General features: G+C 41.8%; 1 protein-coding gene across 2 annotated transcripts in view; it reads right to left on the bottom strand.

The window, feature by feature from the left end:
* Nup93 (nucleoporin 93) overlaps nt 1-22,154 on the bottom strand; it is a 111,185-nt gene extending 89,031 nt beyond the window's left edge. The window contains exons 1-2 of one of the 2 annotated variants that reach the window (XM_069992337.1): nt 22,091-22,154; nt 4,696-4,888 (exon numbers count right to left, since the gene is read on the bottom strand). In XM_069992337.1, the coding sequence (XP_069848438.1) occupies nt 4,696-4,874 (179 nt within the window). In that variant the 5' untranslated portion in view covers nt 4,875-4,888; nt 22,091-22,154. Of the gene's footprint in view, nt 1-2,680; nt 2,696-4,695; nt 4,889-22,090 lie in introns of those variants that run through there. The other variant, XM_069992338.1, reaches the window with a different exon arrangement.
* Nucleotides 22,155-22,705: the final 551 nt, after the last annotated feature.

The raw sequence follows: 22,705 nt of genomic DNA, 5'->3' as shown, positions 1-22,705 counted from the left end.
GCCTTCATTTGCTGAGGAATTCTTAGCATTTTCACATATAAGCACAATGTTTACAGTCACCACTGTGATAATGCACTTGCCTGGCATCAAATTTGCAAAAAATAAATGTATTCAACAAATGAGAACTCTAAGGAAAAAATACTATCTCAATTATTGAAAAAGATTTAAAGACAAATTCATACCACAGCAGATGTAAGAAACATTTTTAATTTAAAATTTTAAATGAAGGGAGGTTACCAAAAGAACAAAAACACCAAAACAAACTAAAAGGAAATTTTCACTTATAATTTTTTTTCACAGATTACAGGAATTATGAACAATTGCTGGCTGACTTTCAGGACCATTCACTGCACTTTGAAGTTTTATATCATGGTGGATAGCTGTTGTCATTGAGAACAGTTTCCCTTGAAGAATTTATTCATATTCATTTTCTGCATAGTACTGCAGACATGATATGATCTAAAATACACCAAAATTCCCTATTATGTCTTTCCATTATCCATATTTGTATGTTGTTTGAGTACAAGAAAACAAATCCATTCTGTACACAGGCCACATGTTTAGTAGAAATAATTCAGGTGATTAAACAGTAACACTGGTGCCTAAATGTCCTCTTACCTTACCTTGCACACAATTATTTTTGAACCGGTTAGTAACTGCTAGCTTCTTCAGACAAATGTAGCTTTAATTCATTAAAAGCTCTTAGAATTTCATGAGCTGGAAAGAATGCCAATGCAGACAAATCAATGTAGTTTTCAATAGGAGTTTTCAATCTTTGCTACTGCACGGCCAATCTCTTCCCCAGAGCTCAGCTTTCTACCCCTCCTCTGAAGCTGCCTCTTTTTTCACAGGAATTACAGCTTCCAGGATTTTAGGTTACAGCATTGCAACATTTAGGAATATGGCATTCAGGACTGGGTTTTGTTTTTTTTTTTTCCATTACAATCAGCATAGTTCCTGATCAATCCTAGTACTCACTGTGTGGCCCTGGATGGTAAGCCATGCCTCCTAGTTCTAGGAATCTGTGATTGAAAACTTCTTTTATGATACTCATTTCCCTGCATGCATGCCTTATCATACTTGAATCAAACAAATCCCTAGTATTTTTTAAATACTCCCATTTTGGGGGGTAGGGTGGGACTCTGGGCCTTGGACTTGCTTGGCAGGTACCCTACCACTGAGTCATGCCTTCAGACCTCCTTTTTCTTTTTTCCAATTTAATTCTTCTTTAGTTTATTTGTATATATTAGTTGTATAAAGATTTCATTCTCATATTTCCACACATGTATATAATATATCCCAATCAATCACTCCCCAGTCCTTTTTTTTAAAGTGCCAGTGCTGGGGCTTGAACTCAGGGCCATGTGCCCTCACTTGGCATTTGATGCTCCACCACTTGAGCAATAGTTCCAGCTTTTCGCTGGATATTTGGATATAGGAATCTCAAGGATTTATCTGTCCCAGCTGGCTCTGAACCTCAGTTCTCAGACCTTAGCTTCCCATGTAGCTAGGATTAGACGCATGAGCCACTAGAGCTCTGCTCAGCCCTCCTTTTTTTAAAAATCAACAAACACGTATGTATATGTATGTATGACTGTATGTATGTGTATATATGCATATACACTCACATATATGTTATCACTTGCTTTGTAAAAACAGCCTTATTGAAACACAAGTCATATGCTATATATATAATTCATTCACTTAAAGTATATATAAAGTGGCTTTTTAATATAATGAAAGTGATGCAACCACTAACACAATTAATTGTAGAACATTTGTATCACCCTAAAAAATAAAACCCCTACCCATCAGTAGTCACTTCCCATTTTCCTCAATTCAGTCCCTCCCAGCCCTTAGATAATAACAGCACCACAGGCTAGACAGAACACATTTACTAAGCAGTGCTGACTGATTGAAATTTGAGTTTCCCATTTTTCTCAAATACTGTAACAGAAAATTATTGTTCTCAAAACTTTTCTTCGTCAGTTTGAAGCTAACCTGAATAACCTACCACAAAAATAAATTAATTCTGGGCCAGATACTAGTGACTCAGGCTTACAATCTAGCTTCTTAGGAGGCAGAGATCTGAGAATCAGTGTTTGGAGCATGCCTAGGCAGACAAATCCTCAAGACTCTTATCTGAAATAACCAAAAAAAGGCAGAACTGGAGATGTAGCTCAAGTGGTAGAGTACCACCCTTGAGGAAAAAAAAAAAAACAGTGAGAGCACAAGGACTTAAGTTCAAGTCTTAGTACTGGCACCAAAAAAAAAAAAAAAAGAAAAAAAAATCTGTTCTTGCTGGCCAGGTGCTGGTGGCTCAGACCTGTAATTCTAGTTATTAAGGAGGCTGTAATCTGAAAATCACAGTTCCAACCCACCCTAGGCAAAAAAGTCCTGAAGACTCTTATCTCCAATTAACCACCAGAAAACTGGAAGTTGTGTTATGGTTCAAAGTGGTAGAGCTCTAGCCTTAAGCAAAGAGTTAAGGGACAGTGCCCAAGCCCTGAGCTCAAACCCCATGAATGACAAAAAACAAAACAAAAACAAAAACAAAACCTATTCTCTACAAAAAATAAATACAACATACTTAATAAGCAAAAGAATTTAATACAAAACAACTCAGTCTTAAATCTATAACGCAAGTAATGCAAAGTTGAAATTTTCTTTTAAAACTTACTTCATGTAAAATAAAATTTCTGCTCAATCACTCCTTAGCCTTCATCTTACATGTACTAAAATATTCACATCACATTTTGTGTCTCCTGCCTATCAAGAAAATGGAAAAATACAATCATCTACTCTTTGGTTTCTTTTTAAGCACCTACCCCACCCTATCCTCATTCTTTAATGTTTCAACTTCCTTCTCCTTAACATAATGAATTTAAGGTAGAAACAGATGAACAAGAATGGAAATTTACAAGAAAGGGCATGCCTAATAATTGTTACCAAGAAAACATTTTCCCTTTTTGCTTTAATAGGCTGTAAAGCTGATGCAATTAAGTTATAACTATAGCAACTCAGCTGGTATCTGAGGGCTGTTCTTCCCAGCAGCATCCTTGCACGTAGGCAACAGAGGCTCCATGCTCAAGACTGGGTAACTGTAGGCAGCCAGAGGCAGCAGTAAGAAGTATACAGGGAGGGCAAGTCAACAGTAAGCAGAAATGTCTTAAAGATTGGCTGGGATCTTAGGGAACAGTAAAGGGGAGCCATTTGACTGAATTTTGCTGCAAACCTTGGTATTTTAAAAAAAACAAAAACAAAAAAAAAACCTGCCTGAGTTCATCTGACTTACCAATCAAAACTAGTATTTAAAAAAATAAAGCTGAGCCAGATGTCAATAGCTATAATCATAGCCATCCTGAGATCTGAAGATCATGGTTTGAAGCTAGCCAGGGCAAGAAAGTCGATGAGACTGTTATTTCCAATTAACCCCAGAAAAAAAAGCGTTAAGTGGCACTGTTGGTCAAATGGCAGAGCACTAGCTTTAAGCAAAAGGGAAATCAGGGACAGCACCCAGGCCCAGAGTTTGAGCCCCAAGACCAGCAAAAAAGAAAAGATTAATTAGAAAAAGAATATAGCCCTCATATTTATTCTTGTGACATTTAAGTACCTAAAATAGATGATGCTCAATTAGTACTTAACTCTTTGTCAAGTTCAAGGAATGAAGACTACGTGAAAAGATGATTAAAGTGAAAAAATGATTATTTCCAAAATCTCTGACTTTCCAGATCTACTAAAGGTACCAAAAATAGCATCTTGCCCTTCATTATTCCATGGCCCTCCCATCAGGGTTACAGAGACATGTGTTCTATAGCCTGTCTCAGTGGTTTTGAATCTTAACTTACACTCACCAACAATCCTAAAGTTGACTGTGTGGATTAACAGAAATCTTGTCTAATCAAGTTTCTGACTAATAATAAATCACATTCCTTACAGAAATCAATGTAGATTCTTTTTTGGATCATCCCTCAAATTACAAGCGCTTCAAAAGTGAAGACCATGTCTAATTCATGATTGTATCCCCAGATATGAGCCACACCCTTGTGGAACCAACAGACTATTCGATGCTTTGTGGCTGCAGTAAGGCTGGCTGTTAGTCAGCATTTTCTGAGCTACATGCCCTCTCTTGGGGTTTGCCCAACTTCCTGCTCTACAATCAGCTAGGAGCCACTATATTTCAAGGCCTTTCAGAGGCAGCCTCTAGAGTCTAACACTAAGTAGACAGAATCATTCCTTACTCAGATGGCCTCTCATCAATGACTACTTATCATTTTTTCCTAAGCACCCTTAAAAACGTTGCTCATTGCTGAGTGCTCTCTAGTTTTGAAGATAGCACTTAAGCCAGGGGAATATCCAACATACTTACAGGAACCATTTATGATCCAGTGGACTACCAACCCAAGAAAGAACTTCTGTGACTGTTTTCTGCATAACACAGCTAGTCTAGCCCATCCCACCCTGATTATTTTTGCCTGTGATATGAGCTCTCTGCTTGGTCAGACAAACAGACTGAAATATCAGAGGCAGGAAGACAAAGCAAGGCTACTGACCTGTTTATAAAACCTCTCTGAGATCATGACAATCTAGTTTGTGACTTGTCATTCACAGAATGCATCCAAATTCACAGCAGGAAAGAAACAGATCTTGTCCCTGAACCACCCAGTACCAATGCTGCTCCCCACCAGAACTCACGCCTTGACATCTGCTGTCTCCTGGGACGTGCGTGTGAGAGTACGGGAACGCAGGCGCTCGCCTGCCTGCTGGATCTCCTGTAAGTTCCGTTCCACATGGGGAAGCTCGGAGATGCCCTCAGTCTCGGCTGCAAGCTGTTCAGCTTGCTGAAGAAGCTCACCAAACCCCTCAGTATCCATTGGAAATTCAGGTCCTAGATAAGGAAAAAGAAGAAGAGGCCTAAATCACGGGAAAGATGGCTTCAAACAGTGCCTGAAACTGTTACAAGCTTAAGGAAACATGAGGACTTTTTATAAACAGACAAAGAGACAGCTCATCAACAAACAGGATTTGTTCCTGAACATAACCCAAGAACAGGCCTGACAGAGAAAATGAATTAGACTGTAAAGAAATAGATCATCTCTGTACATAGTGATAGCCCCAAGATTGATTTCTGCCACCAGAACAATGCAAAGATATTAAACCACAGACCAGAACTCCTGCCTCCTTCCACAGCCCAAAGCAGATAAGAAAATGAAAGCCACTGTGGCAATCTTTGGGAGCCTTAAAGAACAATTACCCTGCACCTTCTCTTTCTCCACCTGTCACAGAAAAACAACCAGGACCTCAAGACTGCCACAATTTATAAAGCCTTATTTCACTAAAAGGCCTTATCTTCCTATCTTCTGCACTATAACTTCATGAGGTTTCTGAGTAGACACAATCAACTCTAATTAATGGAAGCCCAGCATTCTCTCTGCTATGATTTGGCTGAATGGAGACAAAAAAAATACACGTCTGGTAACCTCATCCCCATATGAGTCCAATATAATTTCATCTTCACTAAAAAGACATCCTTTTTTTATTCATGCCCAAGTCTCAATTCATACTTCAGCTTACAAGTGTACCAAACAGAGATACCATGTCTGATTATTTTGTCTGACATTCAAGACATTAGATTTAATTGTTCCTGGTCCTACTACTTTATAGGTGTCATTACTACTAATGATTATACTAGTATAAATACCAGTCAGCTTTTAGACTAAAACATTAACAACTCCAAAAATTGACTGAGAAAAGCTCTATGAAGAGTCCTGATATTTAACAGATGTTACACATTTATTGTGTGTGTGTGTGTGTGTGTGTGTGTGTGTGTGTGTGTGTGTGTGTGTGTGTGTGTGTGTGTGTGTGTGTGTGTGTGTGTGTGTGTGTGTGTGTGTGTGTGTGTGTGTGTGTGTGTGTGTGTGTGTGTGTGTGTGTGTGTGTGTGTGTGTGTATACACAAATATACCACTTTGAACCACAGCACCAGTTCTGGTTTTCTGTAGATTTATTAAAGATAAGAATCTCATAGGCTTTCTTGCCCAGGCTGGCATTGAACTGTGATTCTTAGATCTCAGCCTCTTGAGTAGCTAGGATTATAGGTGTGAACCACCAGTGCCCAGTTTGTGTAAGATTTATGATCAAAACAGTGGGACTCATCAACTGCATTGATCATTGGACACTGATCAAAATGAACTAAGCAACTCAATGGTAGCCACAGGAGGGAGGACTGAGAGGGAAAGAGGGAACAGCTGACACTAAGCAAAAGGAAAGATATGTATGTATCACACAATGTGGAAGAAATACCGTATTGTCAAAGCTCATAGAATTCACAAACTTTATAGACCACAATAAAGACAATTTTCTCCATGAAGGTTAAAATGTGTTTGTGACTTTAAGTATCATTATCTCACAATACTGTGAAATTTGTGAAATTTATGTAATCACTTAATCACAATAAAAAAAATAAAAAAGATTCATGATCAAGAAAATATTTTATTCACCATTAATACCAATAGAAAATAAAGTGTGTCACCATCATAAAAAATTTACATTGCTAAAATATTAGGAATATATTTGTTTATTATTTATTTATTTTTGCTGAATTTGGGGCTTGTACTCAGGGCTTGGATACTGTCTCTGAGCTTATTTTTCCCCTCAAGGCTAGTGCTCTACCACTTAAGTCATAGCTCTACTTTGTGCTTTTTAGTACTTAATTGAGGATAAAGGTCTCACATGCCAAGGCTGGCTTCAAACTGTAATCCTCAAATCACACAGACTCTTGAATTGCTAGGATTACGAATGGAGCCACCAGCACCCAGCAAGGTACAAAGCTTATTTTTTTTTGGGGGGGGGGGAGGGGGGAAGGGCAATCCTGGGGCTTGAACTCAGGGCCTGTCTGTCCCTGACCTTCTTTTGCTCAAGGCTATTTATTACTCTACCACTTGAGCCACAGCACCACTTCCGTTTTTTTCTGTGTATGTGGTACTGAGGAATCAAACCCAGGGCTTCATGCATACTAGACAAGCACTCTACCACTAAGCCATATTCCCAGCCCACAAAGAATTTTTCGGAGGGTACTCAGGGTTTGAACTCAGGGCTTCTTACTTGCTAAAACTGTTGTGATGCTACTGAGCCATGCCTGCAGCCATTTTTTCAGTGGTTATTTTTTAGGAGACTCTCTCACTTCCCACCCTAGCATGAACTTGAACCACAATCCACCTATTATAGGTGTCTGGTCATCTCTAGGCTCATAGGCACACCCCATGTTCAGCTTCTCTTCTATTGAGACAGACTTCTGTAGACACTGTGGCTAGGCTGGTCTGACACTGCAATCTTCCCAATCCTGGCCTCCCATTTTGGTTTGGGGTGACAAGCATGTGCCACAATACCTAATTGTGGGCTGAAAAGGGGTCTCTCAAACTTTTCTACCCAAGCTGACCTCAAACTTCAATCCTCTTGCTCTGAGCCTTCAAAGTAGCTAGGTTATAGGTGTAAGCAACTGGTACCCAGCTCCAGAGAAAGAATATTCTTTAAACAGTAGCTTTTATTCTTTATTCCTTTCTTCTTTGTTTAAAACATATGGTTTTTGCTGCAGGTGTGAAATCCTATTGATCTAGCACTATGGTGCTCGTGTACTACAGTGCTAATATAACATACAATTATATCTCAGCTATGAAGCACAGGTTAATGTTAATAGGGCACCATTACCATCATAAACCCACAGCAGGAAGATAAGGGCTTTTAAAAATGAGCATTAAAGGACATTAACTTTAAAGGCAAGGGCACAAGGTTGAAACAAAAATAGCTCAGCTGAAGTAAATATGAAAAACTTTGGTATTTCTTATGAACTTCATAGCTGATTTCAACATACACTGTAACTCATAAAGAGTTTCCAAAACTGTAACTTATTTTCCATGTAGTATTAGCAGGCTATAAGTAGCCATCTTTACCTGTGGGAGAATGGGGATTGCAAAACAACTTAGGTGTATCTCAGTCCTTCCTACAGTCTATCTCCATGACAACAACCAGTGATGCTTTTAAAGTTGATCAGATCTATCCCTCTGCTTAAAACTCTTGCACAGTAAAGCACAGATGGAGGTCCCAGCTTCCTTATTACTCAGACTCATCTCCAGCCTATTCCTCTTTCTTCCCTGGGATTCCATCACCCTGGGGCTTCCTAACTGATCCCCAATGATCAGACCCATTCCTCCCCTAAAACATTTTCCTCCACTGAATGTTCCTCCCCTGATACATTCATGGCTGGTTCTGTATCTCATTTTCAGCTCAACTGTCACCTTGCCTTCCAAACAAACCTAGAACATGCCATTTAAAAGTACAGCAGGCCAGGCACCGGTGGCTCACGCTTGTAATCCTCAGGAGGCTGAGATCTGAGGATGGTAGTTCAAAGCCAGCCCAGGCAGTAAAGTCTGTGAGACTCTTATTTCCAATAAATCACCAGAAAACTGGAAGTGGCACTGTGTCTCAAGTGGTAAGGTGCTAGCCTTGAGCTGAAGAGCTGAGGGATAGCGCGTAGGCCCAAAGTTCAAGCCCTGTGACCGACAAAAAAAAAAGTACAGCAGGCCACAAATGATACATACTTATAATCCATTATGCAGAAATATGAGGCAGTAGGACTGAGAGTTCAAAGCCAACCTGAACTAGTTAGTGGAGCACAGAAAACCACTCCACCATTATAATTCTCCATCTCCCTTATTGTCTGTCACCTCTGCTATGATGTAAACTGCCCAAGAGGAAAAGTGTTTTGGTCAATGATATAACCCTAAGTTCCTGAAACAATGCCCAACACATTGTAGATGCTCATGTGTTGAATGAGAGGTTCTACACTTGCATTTGTTAGGAGTCTGTCCTCGAAGGCTTCCTGCCTTCCCCTGCCAATCAGCCCCACTAGCAAGCAGAGACCTAAGCATAAACATTCCTTTTAGATTACCCACTGATTTTTAACATTTCTGAGGCTGCAAAGCATAAGGCAGTGACAGTGGTTAAATGGCATAAATTCAGATCGCACATGGCCCAGACTAGTGCTTTCTCTCTAGAAAGACAAAAACCAGTGTTATTTTACAAGAAATAGCCAAGCCAAAAAAATACAGATATATATAGAAAAAAATTGCTGTGTAATTTTAAGATAGGAATACAAAGCAAAGCTTAATCCATGTCTGCCTGAGAGAAGAGAAAGGTACCATGTTTGGGGAAAAAAACTAGGTTTGTCCTACATTACAATTCTACCAGCACAAAATAATTAAAAACAAAACAAACAAACAAAAAACGACCTTGCCAAGTGCTAGTAACTCACACCTGTAATTTTAACTACTCAGGAGGTTGAGATTTGAGGATTGTGGTTTAGAGCCAGCCTGGACAGGAAAGTCTGTGAGACTCTGATCTCCAAGTCACCAAAAAAGCCAGAAGTGGAGCTGTGGCTAAAGAAGTAGAGCACTATGGATAGTGCCCCAGTACTAGCAAAATAAAATAAATCTCCCCTCACCTCTGTAGTACTGGGGCCTTGAACTCAGGGCTGAGGCTATGTAAGCCATACCCTCTACCATCTATACTTTGAAGTAGTCATCCTATTTTATTAGAAGTTTTTGATTAATGGTTGATTTCATAAATTTAAGAATAACGTGTCCCTCCATTGAAAAAAGAAAAAAAATCTATTTAGCAAGGACAGACTAAGAGCTTGTGGTTTCTTAATATTGGGGATGATTGTGAGACACCTTTGACAACATTGAAAAGTGCTTGGTTCAAAGAACATCACAAAGTACTAGAACCCTGAACATCAATTTGTTCTCCATGCGCCACTTGGCAGAAGTCCTTGCTGAGTCCCACAGAGACTCCACAACCTCCAGAAAAACTGAGTCTTAAAATGAAGGGCACATGTATTACTGTTGTTAGAAGCAGGACTAGTTACACTTGATGGGGAGTAGAGGGGCATAACGGCGGCTTCCAGGGGGCTATCAATGTTCAGGGGTTTTTTTTAATGAATGCTAGTCAACAATATGTTTACCTTGAGAAAATACATCAATCTAGATTTAAGATCTGTGTATTTTTCTACTGTGCATCATCCTTCAATAAAACTATCCTTTCCAAAACAAAAGTTAATGATCTGCTGTTTTTCATAATAGGACATGCCAGCCTGGTGTTTTAGATCTCTTCACCACATTGACAGAATGCTGAGAAAATTAAGAGGAAATTTAATTTAAAAAATTAATTTTAAAAATTCTTAGAAAAGACAGCTTGTACCTAAAGCTAACCCAAGGACTGGGCAGACTGCTGTTTCCTCATTCTGGTCTGCATTCACTTGTTCAATGGCATGTCAACATTCTTAAACAGGAGAATATAATCCCCAAACTGCACAGAAGGTGAAACAAACTCATTATAAGGGCAAAACAAAGATGCATCAAACAATTTCAGATCACTTGCTGTTAACATGTAGGTCCTGGTTATAAAAAACATGAACTTTTCCACATTCTCAACATAATTGTTAAATAATCAAGCCAGAAAGAGTAGATACTTAAATATTCAATTTGCTGAGCATTTCTAAACCATTCTCACTCAGTTTTTTTCACAGGTGGTCTGAATCTTATTCTCTTATAGTATTCATACATAAAGTGTCTGCACATCTCTTTTCCGGTATTCTGTAAGGCGACTGGGCTGTCCCAGAAACAGCTACCACTAATTCTCCTGACTCAAGCCCATGTGACTCCCATGATACAGTTCAGAAGATCAAAGCCTGTCAAGGATGACAGGAAGCCATGGGAAATTTGGAAGGTCTCTGAGCCATCCATCTCAGATCTATCTGCCAAACTCTTGCCAAGTTTCTGGTCTCCCAGGGCAGGTAAACATTTTCTGTAAAGGGTAAGAATAGTGACTATTTTAGGTTTTGTGGGTCAGTCTCTGTCACAACTATTCAACTCTACCATGCAGCTTGAAAACAGCCACAGTTGATAATATGTAAACAATAAGTAATATCTATGCTCCTATAAAATTTTAATAATGGACATTAAAATTTGAATTTCCTAAGTTTTCACATCATGAAGTTTTATTCTTCTTTAGATTTTTTTTTCAATGACTTAAAGATACAAAATCTTTCCTAGTTTACGTATCAGTGAGCCATAGCTTTCCAACCCTTAGAATAGGGTGTCTGAGCTCCACCACAAATTGTGGCTTGTGCTTACAAGCTACACCTGACAAAATTATCCTAACAGCATTTGCTTGGTGTGCTAGAAGCCTTAGGGCTACTGCAATTCCCCTTCCTTCTTTTAAACTGCTTATTTGAAATGTATAAAGGAGGAAAAAATCTACTTTGCATCCAATGAACTCTGACCTGAATAAACGGTCTGACCTAATATACCAAATGCTGTAGGAAACTCACTTGCCCTCTCAAAGTACAACATAACATATTAAAACCATATGAAAGTTCCTCTTTCCTTACATCTACAATCCAAACAGCCAGTTATCAAAAAATACAAAAGGCAAAGACAAAAAAAATAAAGGCACAGTCATCTTTCTGTCTATTCTTCAGTTAAAGCGATCTGTCTCAACCCAGTGACTTGTATGGGGAGATGATATCAGCTACTTTCCCCTGCAGATTTACAATAGGATAGTTTCCCCATTGACAATGGTTTGATAATTTTTCAACTTTACAATGGTGCAAAATGCTAAACTTTCAGTAGAAATCACATTTTGAATTTTGATCTTTCCTGTGCTCCCAAGATGAGATATGATATACTTTGGAGATGCTGACAGCACAGTGATCCAAAACTCCCAGTAAGCCAGGAGCTGGTGGCTCACGTCTGTAATCCTAGCTACTCAGGAGGCTGAGATCTGAGGACTGTGATTCAAAGCCAGCCCAGGCAGGAAAGTCTGAGACTCTAATCTCAATAAACTACCAGAAAACCAGAAGTGGTGCTGTGGCTCAAGTGGCAGAGCACTAGCCTTGAGCTGAAGAGCTGAGGGACAGCACCCAGGCTGTGAGTTCAAGCCCCATGACCAACCAAAAAAAGAAAGAAAAGAAAAAACTCCCAGTGAGTGCTGGGGTCACAGGAACCCTACAGTGTGCAGTATGCCTTGTTGCTAAGCTGCACCACTTGCTGAGTTAGATGTATGTAGGGAGTTTCTGACAGGATATTTTCAACTTATGATGGGTTTATTGGGACATGGCCTTGTTGTAAATTGAGAAGCATCTGTTAAATCAAACTATACTATCACTCACTGAAGAGTTCCTGTATTACCACATACCCAAATACTGTCTCTTGCAACTACAAAGGTCATGGAACCTAACAAAAGTAGTTAACTCAGAGATATGTATGTGTGTATGCACGTATGTATTTGGTGTTGTCAATAGGAGAGATTTCATACATATACACTGGAAATTATAACTGATACTGCTTTTTTTCAAAACCAATGACTAACAATGTTCCTCCTTTTTTGGTTTACTTTCTAATTTAATAATAGTAAAATATCTTTTTTAAAAATTTCAAAACAAGCCGGGCGCCAGTGGCTCACACCTGTAATCCTAGCTACTCAGGAGGCTGAAATCTGAGGATCTTGGTTCAAAGCCAGCCCGAACAGGAAAGTCCGTGAGACTCTTATCTCCAATAACCCACCAGAAAACCGGAAGTGGCACTGTGGCTCAAGTGGTAGAGCACTCGCCTTGAGCAGAAGAGCTGAGGGACAGCACCCAGACCTAGAGTTCAAGCCCCATGACCAACAACAACAACAAAATTAAAACAAAGTAAATAGAAAACTAGACTTTGGAGCTAAGCACTAATAGTTCACACCTATCTCTAGCTACTGAGGAGGCTGAGATCTGACGATCCAGGTGTGAAGTCAGCCTGAGCAGACAAAACTGTAAGACTCACAGCTGTTAACTAGCAAAAACCCAGAAGTAGAAGCATGACTTAAGTGGTAAAGTGCCAGCCAGTGAGGAGAAAAGCTGAGCAAGAGCATGAGGCCCTGAGTTGAAGCCCCAGTATGGACACAAAAGAAGAAAAGAAGAAGGAAAAGGAAGCAGGAGCAGAAGCGGAAGCAGGGGAAGCAGCAGTGACTGAACTTTGAATACAAACACATGGCTTGACTACAGATTGTTCACTCACTAGCAAACAGTAGATTCTTTTATCATTGATATAACATCCAAACCTATTTATTTCAAGAGATTATTTATTGATATACAAAGTATTTTATAAATTACTGATTTATGTTGATATAAAATGTTGCCATGTTGGTAACATGGCAACATTTTATAATTTAATTATAAACATCTCTGCTTCAAAAATATCTTCAAGTAAATATTCAACACTAAACTGTAATTTATTTAATCAAATCACTGAGTAAGAACTTCTGAAAGATGATTATGATTTTAATGTATATTACCACTACCAAACATGGTTTCTAATATAAATCCAAATTTCCACTATAAAGATGTGATTCAGAAGAAATTCAGCTTTTAATATCAAGCCGAAATCTTGCCTTCAAACCTTCCCATTAATCAGGTTATTAAAGAATTAGGACATAACAAAGTGCAACATAGGATCAAAGATTAATGACAGCTAGATTCCAGTGGCTCTCACCTTAATGTAATCCTAGCTACCCACGAGGCTGAGATTGTGGTTTGAAACCATCCCAAGCAGGAAAGTCCATGAGACTCTTATCTACAATTAACAATCAAAAAAGCTGGAAGTGGAGCTGTGGCTCAAGAGGTAGGAGCATTAGAATTGAGCAAAAAAAGCTTAGGAGCCGGGCGCTGGTGGCTCACGCCTGTAATCCTAGCTACTCGGGAGGCTGAGATCTGAGGATCGCAGTTCAAAGCCAGCCCGGGCAAGAAAGACCGTGAGACTCCTATCTCCAATAAACCACCAGAAAACCGGAAGTGGCGCTGTAGCTCAAGTGGTAGAGCACTCGCCTTGAGCTGAAGAGCTGAGGGACAACGCCCAGGCCCAGAGTTCAAGCCCCACGACCGACAAAAAAAAAAAAAAAAAAAAAGCTTAGGGATGGCACATAGCCCTGAATTCAAGTCCAAGACCACCACCAAAAAAATGAGAAAAAATTAAGATAGGTTGAATAGGTATTATGCAAAATTCTTGGGACCACTTTTTCAGATTTTAGAATATTTACATATATCTAATGAAATATCTTGTGCACGGAACCCAAATCAAAAACACAATTAGTTTCAATACTTTACCTATGAAACTCACCTGTTTTGGATGAGTTTATACACAAACCCTGAAGGTATTTCTATGTAGGTTTTTTTTTTTAATCTGTTTGTGAAAAACAGTTTCATGGCATTGGCTAGGTTCCATTATGGCTCCATGTGGGCATTTACAAAGTTTTGGATTTTAGAGAACTTTGTATTTTTGATTAGGCATATTCAACCTATATTGTTGCCTTCTTCCCTCTTCTTTGGATATGGCTAGGTAACATTATCATGCTACTCTGTACCACATAACAAAAAAAGAAAAGTTACAGCCTCACAGATGCTATTCTTTCAGCTACCTCTGAAGGGAAGAAGAAAAAGACGTAAGAATTTGGTCACTAGGTAATTTTATGAGATTCAGTAAGAGAGTTAGACCTGATCATTATTCAAAAGATAGACTTCTGGGAAAAACAATGAACTAAAATAATCTAGACACAAAAGAAAGATCTGAAGACCTTTTTAGTAGCAGATTTAGTAGCAGTACTGCCCTGGATGACTCAGTGTGTATGCTGGGTGTCAGCTTTCCTGATATATAAAGTATCACTTATATTAATTCATCTTCAGTGAGCAAAAAGTAGTCTAATAACACATAAAAACATAAATTAACTTCATAAAGAACTTTCTGATAAACTCTTGGCTACCCACGCTGATAGAAGGGCCATCTATAAAATAAGGGCTATGAAGTCTACCTGCCTCAAACTCTCTCCCCATGGGACTGGCCCCTCTTTAGATATGTTTCACTGCTGGTGAGATGTGAGTTGTCTCAGTGGTTTCTCATGGCCTGTCTACTAGGAAATATCAACAAATACAGACTAATTTTATTCTTTCTTCTTTTTCTATTTTTTTTCCCCACGGTACTAGGGATTGAACTCATGGTCTCTTGAGCTATGCCCCCTCCCTCCCCCCCACCCCCTCGCGCGCTCTCTCTCTCTAGTCAGTCCTAGGGCTTGATCTCAGGACCTGGGCACTGTCCCTGAGCCACAGTACCACTTCCAGCTTTTCTTATTGTGTGGTACTAAGAAATCGAACCCAGAGTTTCATGCATGCTAGGCAAGCACTCTACCACTATGCCACATTCCCAGCCCTATGCCCCATTCTTTTACTCAAGACTTGAAACAGACTGAATGCTTCCTCAGAAGTAGCAACCACATTTCAAAGATGACAAATTGCATGAGAGAACCTTGAGAATCACATTGGCTTTTTTTTTTTTTAACCACTGGCACTAACAGAGGAAGATGACCAAGAAAAGGTAGATTACAGGAGGTCTTTAGCTCTGGCTCTTCTCTCTAAACTCCTTGTTCTCAACTGAGGGTGATTTTGCCCCCTAGGGGTCATGTAGAAACATCTGTAGACATTTTTGGATGTTACAACTTGGAGGAAGGTGACACTATTAGCACATAGAAGACAGAGGCCAAGCATTCTGCTAAACATCCTATAATCCAAAGCACAGTATCAACAAAGAATCATTTGACCCAAAATACTAGTACTCCCAGAAAGAAACCCTGCTTTAAACCAAGGAAAGCTCCTTGTCCTGAGAACCACAAGATTAGTGATACCTGGCCCCTGCTGAAAATATATTTGGGTGGGGTTGTTTCTGTCAATCATAGGGCTTGAACTGAGGGCCTAGGCACTGTCACTGACCTCTTTCACTCAAGGCTAGTGCTCTACTACTTTGAGCCACAGGGCTACTTCTGGTTTTCTGGTAGTTAAATGGAAATAAGAGTTTCATGGAGTTTCCTGCCTGGGCTGTTCGAACCATGATCCTCAGATCTCAGCCTCCTGAGATCCTGAGCTAGGATTACAGGTATGAGCCACAGATGCCTGGCTTTGTTTAACGTAAGAAAAGCACTAGTGTTTTATTAGGGTGTAATAAAAGTCTAGGCCCTTCCTCTTCAAAATAATTTAAAACCACTGTATATACAAAATTATTCCGTTTGAGGTTTTTTTTTTTTAATTGTGGTATATACATACCACACAGGAATGGAAAAGATGAAACCACAGTTCTATGGAACAACATAGGTGAACTTTGTAAGTGTAATAGTGAATTAAAGAAACCAGATATGAAAAACATACATATGAAACAAAAAAAAAAAGAAGTAAAGCTGTGGCTCAAGTAATGGAGTGCTATGAGCAAAAAAAACTCAGGGAGCCGGGCGCTGGTGGCTCACGCCTGTAATCCTAGCTACTCAGGAGGCTGAGATCTGAGGATCGAGGTTCAAAGCCAGCCCGGGCAGGAAAGACCATGAGACTCCTATCTCCAATAAACCACCAGAAAACCGGAAGTGGCGCTGTAGCTCAAGTGGTAGAGTGCTCGCCTTGAGCTGAAGAGCTGAGGGACAGCGCCCAGGCCCAGAGTTCAAGCCCCACAACCGACAAAAAAAAAAAGCTCAGGGACAACACCCAGGCTCTGAGTTCAAACCCCAAGACTGGCACCAAAAAAAAAAAGGTGGGGGGGAGAATTAATCTCTAGCACTAGCAGTAAGAATGTTGGTAATCCCTTTGGAATACAAGGGAAGTATTGTTTGGGAGGGAGCACAACATAACTATCTGGGTACTATGACTGAACTGGATTCCCTCAAAATTCTTTTGATGCTCTAACCTAGTAAGATGATAACTCAGAGATGAAGCCTTTGGGACTTGGGGAAGAGGTCTAGATGAAGTGATAAGGGTGAGATCCTCAGGCCAGTTAGTGTCCTTGTAAGAAGAGACTCTAGAGGACTTGCATTCCTCCACCCAATCTTCCTCGTGCATATGACCAATAGGCCATGTGAGCACAAAATGGCAGAAAATCAGTAGACATTCCTCATCAGAACCTAACTTTGCTCAGATCTCCAGCCTCCAAAACTATGAAGATAATAAATTTCTATTGTTTAAGCCACCCAATCCATAGCATTTTATTGTAGCCTAAACTGACAAAAATGGCAGGGCACTCAAAATCATCTATGTTTCAACTTACATAATGGTCACAGGAGTAAATAAATAGGTTAAGCCGGGCGCTGGTGGCTCACGCCTGTAATCCTAGCTACTCAGGAGGCTGAGATCTGAGGATCGCGGTTCAAAGCCACCCCGGGCAGGAGAGACCGTGAGAATCCTATCTCCAATAAACCACCAGAAAACCGGAAGTGGCGCTGTAGCTCAAGTGGTAGAGCGCTAGCCTTGAGCTGAAGAGCTGAGGGACAGTGCCCAGGCCCAGAGTTCAAGCCCCACGACTGACAAAAAATAAATAAATAAATAAATAAATAAATAAATAAATAAATAGGTTAAAAATCCACTGAATCTACACACTTCAGGTTAACAAGTTTTACATCTTTTATCATGAGACAATTTACCATTATTTCCATAAAGCAATGAGACTTTTGCTTTTCATTTTATACCATCAGTCTGAATTCTTTTCCATGAGTGATCTTATGTGATGTATGTGATCTTATATAACCTTTAATAGCTTGCTATTTTAAAACTGCTCTAAATTCCCTACTCAGAACATTTGCCTCATCATTGTCCCTGAATTCTCAATGGTAACGACTTAAATCCAACCCTACCTAAATCCAACCCTACCTCCTAGCACTCAAATTTCAATCTGAAGTTTCCAGGCCCCATCTGTGCATTTCCTCTCAAGCACATCAACGTCACGCCCACTGTGTCCTAAAGTGACGTCTTCTACCACCACCACCACCAGGAGCTACTTCCCACTCCTCCATTACCACCACCCTGGCTTCTCTCTCAGGTTCTAGCTTATCTTTCTCCTTCACCACCTATATGTGACCTCAGATAATTGACTCACAAGGATCTCTCTCCGCAGACTCAGAAACCAAATACACGTAAGTACTTTTTGGAGGGAGGAAGAAATAAGGAGGGAGGAAGATTCCTTGTTACCAAAACTATTGGTATGCCTAACAAAAGCTGAAACCAAATTCAACGAAGAGAACATATTTCTCACCATCCACACCCCTACCACCTGAAAGGAATTAGATACAGGGGATATTTAAGTCTTTTAGTCCTTGTATCTTCCATCTGTCCCACTACCACATAATACCACATCTCCATTCTTTAAGCCCAACTTCTTGTGTGACGCTACAGCCTAATCTGCTCCCTAGTCTCTTCTACTCCACATCAACCTGCTTTCTGTTTCATTTCAATTATTCTCCTATTATTTTTCTTATGATGTGCTTGCTTAAAACCAAAACCGAATCTCACTCACAGTCAAGATGAGATACTGCTTTTAACTTTCTATATCCCAAAATAAAACCAACCATCTGGCTTACTCTGTCCTGACATCCTTATACTTGCCCTGCTTTGTGCCCTTGCTCAAAGTTTTTCCCAAACAGAAAGACCAAACAAACCTTCCACTGCACTGCCTGCCTGAGTTCCAACCAGCTCCTCCACACTTTAAATGGGTAACTTTGGACAGGGTAATTACTCCTTCTGGGTCTCATCTGTGAAAAGGAAAAATAACTGTACCTCCTTCACCTGCCACATAGTAACCAATAAATAAATAGTACCTATTATTACCAATTCAAGTTTACTACTGCTATGGTTTGGATATGGCTTAAATGTGTCCCCCAAAGCTTCATGTGTTGAAATCATGGTCCCCAATGTGGCAATGTTAAGAAGCAGGGGGGCCTTTTAGAGGTAAAGCTAGCTGGGCACCAATGGCTCACACCTGTAATCCTGGCTATTCAATAGGCTGAGATCTTGAGAATAGCAGTTTGAAGCCAGACCAGGCAAAAAAGTCCACCCAACTCCAGCTCCAAAAATAACCAGCAAAAAGTCAAGATAGATGCATGGTTTAAGTAGCAGAGCACCAAGCAAGGGCAAGCAAGTGTGAAGCCCTGGGTTCAAACCCCAAAACAAGAGACAAACAAAGATGAGAGTCAGAGAAAAGAAGGGGGGGGGGAGAGAGACAGGGAGGGAGGGAAGGAGGAGAGAGGAATGGGGGAAAGAAGGGGGAGAGAGGGAGGAGAGTGGTGAGACTGGAGACAGAGAGTTGAGTAGGGACAGAGAGAAGGGAGAGGAAGAGGAGGGGGAGTGAGGGGAAAGAGAAGAAAGAGAGGAGAGAGAGGGGAGGGGGGAAGAGAGGGAGAGAGGAAGAGAAAAGGGAGAGAGGGAGAAAGAATGGGAAGCCCCAGTCTATTTTCTGGCTTCCTGACTTGCCATAGCTCCAGGGATGATGCTATCTGCCATGATTCCTCACCAGAGGTCCTATCAATGTGGCTGCTTAAGCTTGGACTTTCAGCCTCCAAAACTGAGCTAAATTAACCTATTCCTTCTTCTTTAGAAACCAGTAAACCTTGGGTACAGTAGTAAAAAAGGGAGTAATACACCTATCAAATAGTTTTCCTCAATATCCCTTCCAAAAAAATTGCCCATCCTCTAGCTTCTTTCAAGTCCATTCATTTATTCACCACCTGGCAGTAGGAAACATTCAGCTTGGTGACAATGGGGATAACCCACTCCTGCGCTCTTGCTATGTGCAAGTGCCTGCCATCAGCTTTACTGGTACAATCTAATACCATCCTTATGGTAGCCCCCTGGAATCCAAACCTGCCTTTTCTGTCTTCATCTCAGAAAATGGCACCTCAAACATACAGTTGCTCAAGCCTAAAACCCAGGCATTGTCTTTAACATCTTTTATCCTCTTCGTTTCTATATTACAAATTCATGTCTACACTATTTAATTTTATAATTGTATTTTTTGTGTTTATATGGTACTAAAGAATTGAACCCAAGGCCTCATGCATGCTAGGCAAGCACTCTTCCACTAAGCCACATTCCTTGCCCTAAACTTAATTCTTTTTTTTTTTTTGGGGGGGGGTGGGGGTCCAGTCGTGGGGCCTGAACTCTGGGCCTGGGCGCTGTCCCTCAGCTCTTCAGCTCAAGGCTAGCGCTCTACCACTTGAGCCACAGCACCACTTCCGGCTTTTTTCTTTTTGCTTATGTGGTGCTGAGGAATCAAACCCTAAACTTAATTCTTAGAACAGATATATGAGCCTGGCCCACTTTTGGTATGACGGTGGTATGTGACAGTGTCTGTTCTGTGAAGGGTACCTGTACAGGTGTGTCAAAGCATGAGTACTCCCCTCCTATGAAGAATGGAAAGTGACCCTGATAGACTTAAGGCAGAGGAGTATTTCACAAAGATCTCTGGTCACAGTGAGAATTTGCTGGAAGACCAATGAGGTGATCACTAATGAGGTGACTGGGAGAAAGACATGAGACTGTGACTTGGAAAAAGGCTTGAAAAGTTCAGCACGTAAAAGAGGAGCCAAGTGACTCCTGATTTCTGCCTGACACTAAACTGAGACCAAAACATGTCTGACAGTAGCTGGGGAAGGGCAACAAAAACTGAGTGAAAATAACAGCTGGTCAGACCATGTAAAGCCCTATAGCTCACTATAAGGAGTTTTGTCCATTACTGTTAATAAAATAAGGACCCACTGGAGGGCTTTAGGAAGACTGGGGAGTTTTTTGGTTTTAGTTTTCTTCTCAAGACAAGGTCTCACTATGTAGTTGAGGCTGGCCTGTCTCAACTCCTAAATACTGGGCTTACCATCATTTCTGGCTCTGGAGGATTTCTTACAGTGACATTAATTGATCATCCCTTTAACCTACTATGTTAAAAATAAATAAATAGGGTAGGGCCAGGGCAGAAGTAGGGAGACCAGATGGAAGCTGTTTCGGTAATTCATGTGAGAGGTAATGGCCACAAGCATTGGATTGGGGGCAGGAGGGAGGGCGGGCTGAGAAAAGGCAGGCAAAGATGACTCGCAGGTTATTGGCCACTCTTGTATTACTGAGAGGAGGAAAGAATGGCATAAAGAGAGGCTTGAGGAAGGAAATGGAGGGTAAGTTACTAGCTCTATGCTCAGTTTGAGATGTAGTTGTTTAGCAGGCAGCTGAATAAAAGTCAGGGAGGCTCAAACTGGAGATGCAAACATGACGTTGTCTAATAAAGAGGCATTTAAAACATGGTATTTTACCATTGGTAAAAATAACGAAAATACCCAAAACACTAGTGTATATCTAATAACAGCCACAAGAAAAAGCTTCAGCACCTAAATATAAATATAAAATAGATGTTCTTGTCATTGGTATAGTCTTGGGTGGGGGAAGTAACAGTGCTCCCCCAGAAAGAACACAGAAAGTGACCTTTGCTTGTACTCAAAGACAAAAAGTCTTGGCCCCACAAAACAAAAATTTAAAGTCCTCCTTCCGCCAGCAGCCTGGCAAATCCTCAGCAGCGGGTCACCCAAAAACCGACATAGGACCCGTAGGATCCGCCCTGTTATTTAAAAAAAAAACGGTACCCAGTCTAGTTGGGCGTCGCCTTTGCAGCCCAGAGAGCCACCCGGGGTTGCAATCATTAGCATCCTCTTAGATGCCAGTGCTGAAGACACACGAGGGTTGACCGAGACTAACGGGGCCATCGTCTCCCTTCACCACGAAGACTGCCCTCGCTAACGGCTCGCCCGCACGGCGTGGGGCAGCGAGGGGCGTGCGAGCCGGGCGGGCGCGGCGAGGCAGGTCGGAGACCCTTCCCCGGAGCACGGGGGCCGGGTGGGCTCGCGGAGCCGGGGCGCTGGGAGAGGGCACGCGGCGCCGCGCGGCCTGGGGCTCGGGCAGGGAAGTGGGGAACCCCAGGTCCCGCATTCCGAGAGCGGGCTGGCGCGCGGCGCGCCCGGGCGGGCGCGGCTAGGCACTGCGGTGGAGGCGGTTCCGCAAGGCGCAGTGTCACCGGCGTCAGGCGCGCCCGGCGGCCGTGAGGAGAAGCGAAGTGAGAGCGGCATGGCTCCGAGCCTGGGGACGGGGCTCCGCCCAGAGCCGGGCTCCCGGGCTCAAGGAAGACCTGCGGTCGAAACGACCGCTCCGCCACTGCACACACGCTTACCTGGTACTACAGTCGTCCCCGCCGCCCAGGTCCTGGCTGGAGATCGCCGCCGCCGCCGCTTCTCGCGCCGCTCGCCTGCGCTTCCTGATTGGCCGAGGTGGCCGCTCCCAGAAGCCTCCGCGCGGCGCGCCGCCAGATAAACTTTATGGACACCCGAGAGAGAAGACAAGAACAAAGGCGGGGCTGTGGGGCGGGGCTGTGGGCGGGGCTGTGGGCGGGGCTGTGGGCGGGGCTTTGGAGCGGGGGCGGGGCCTGAAGCTGAGCTGTCACTGCCCGCTCCCTCATCCCTCCCACGTGGTTAGAGTCGGCTGTGCCAAGAGAAAACGATTCCATCAGTCTTGGCGCCAGAGAGAGCTCTTGGCCCTTGACTGGGCGCCATTCTAGTATCAGGTCCTATCCTAGGCGTTTGGAGACACGGTGGCGTCTAGGACAAGCAAGATGCCTGCCTGAACTCCATCTGATTTATATATATGTGTCTTCTTGCTGTAAAGCCACCTGTCAGGGCTGGGAAGGTGGCTCAGTGGCTTGCCTTGCATGCATGAGGCCCCGGGTTCGATTCCTCAGCACCGCATAAGCAGAAAAAGCCGGAAGTGGTGCTGTGGCTCAAGTGGTAGA

This window comes from Dipodomys merriami, unplaced genomic scaffold (genome assembly GCF_024711535.1).
Source record: "Dipodomys merriami isolate MVZ:Mamm:240054 unplaced genomic scaffold, mDipMer1.0.p SCAF_41, whole genome shotgun sequence".
In the NCBI taxonomy this organism is placed as follows: Eukaryota; Metazoa; Chordata; class Mammalia; order Rodentia; family Heteromyidae; genus Dipodomys; species Dipodomys merriami.
This window is presented reverse-complemented; position numbering and strand designations above follow the sequence as displayed.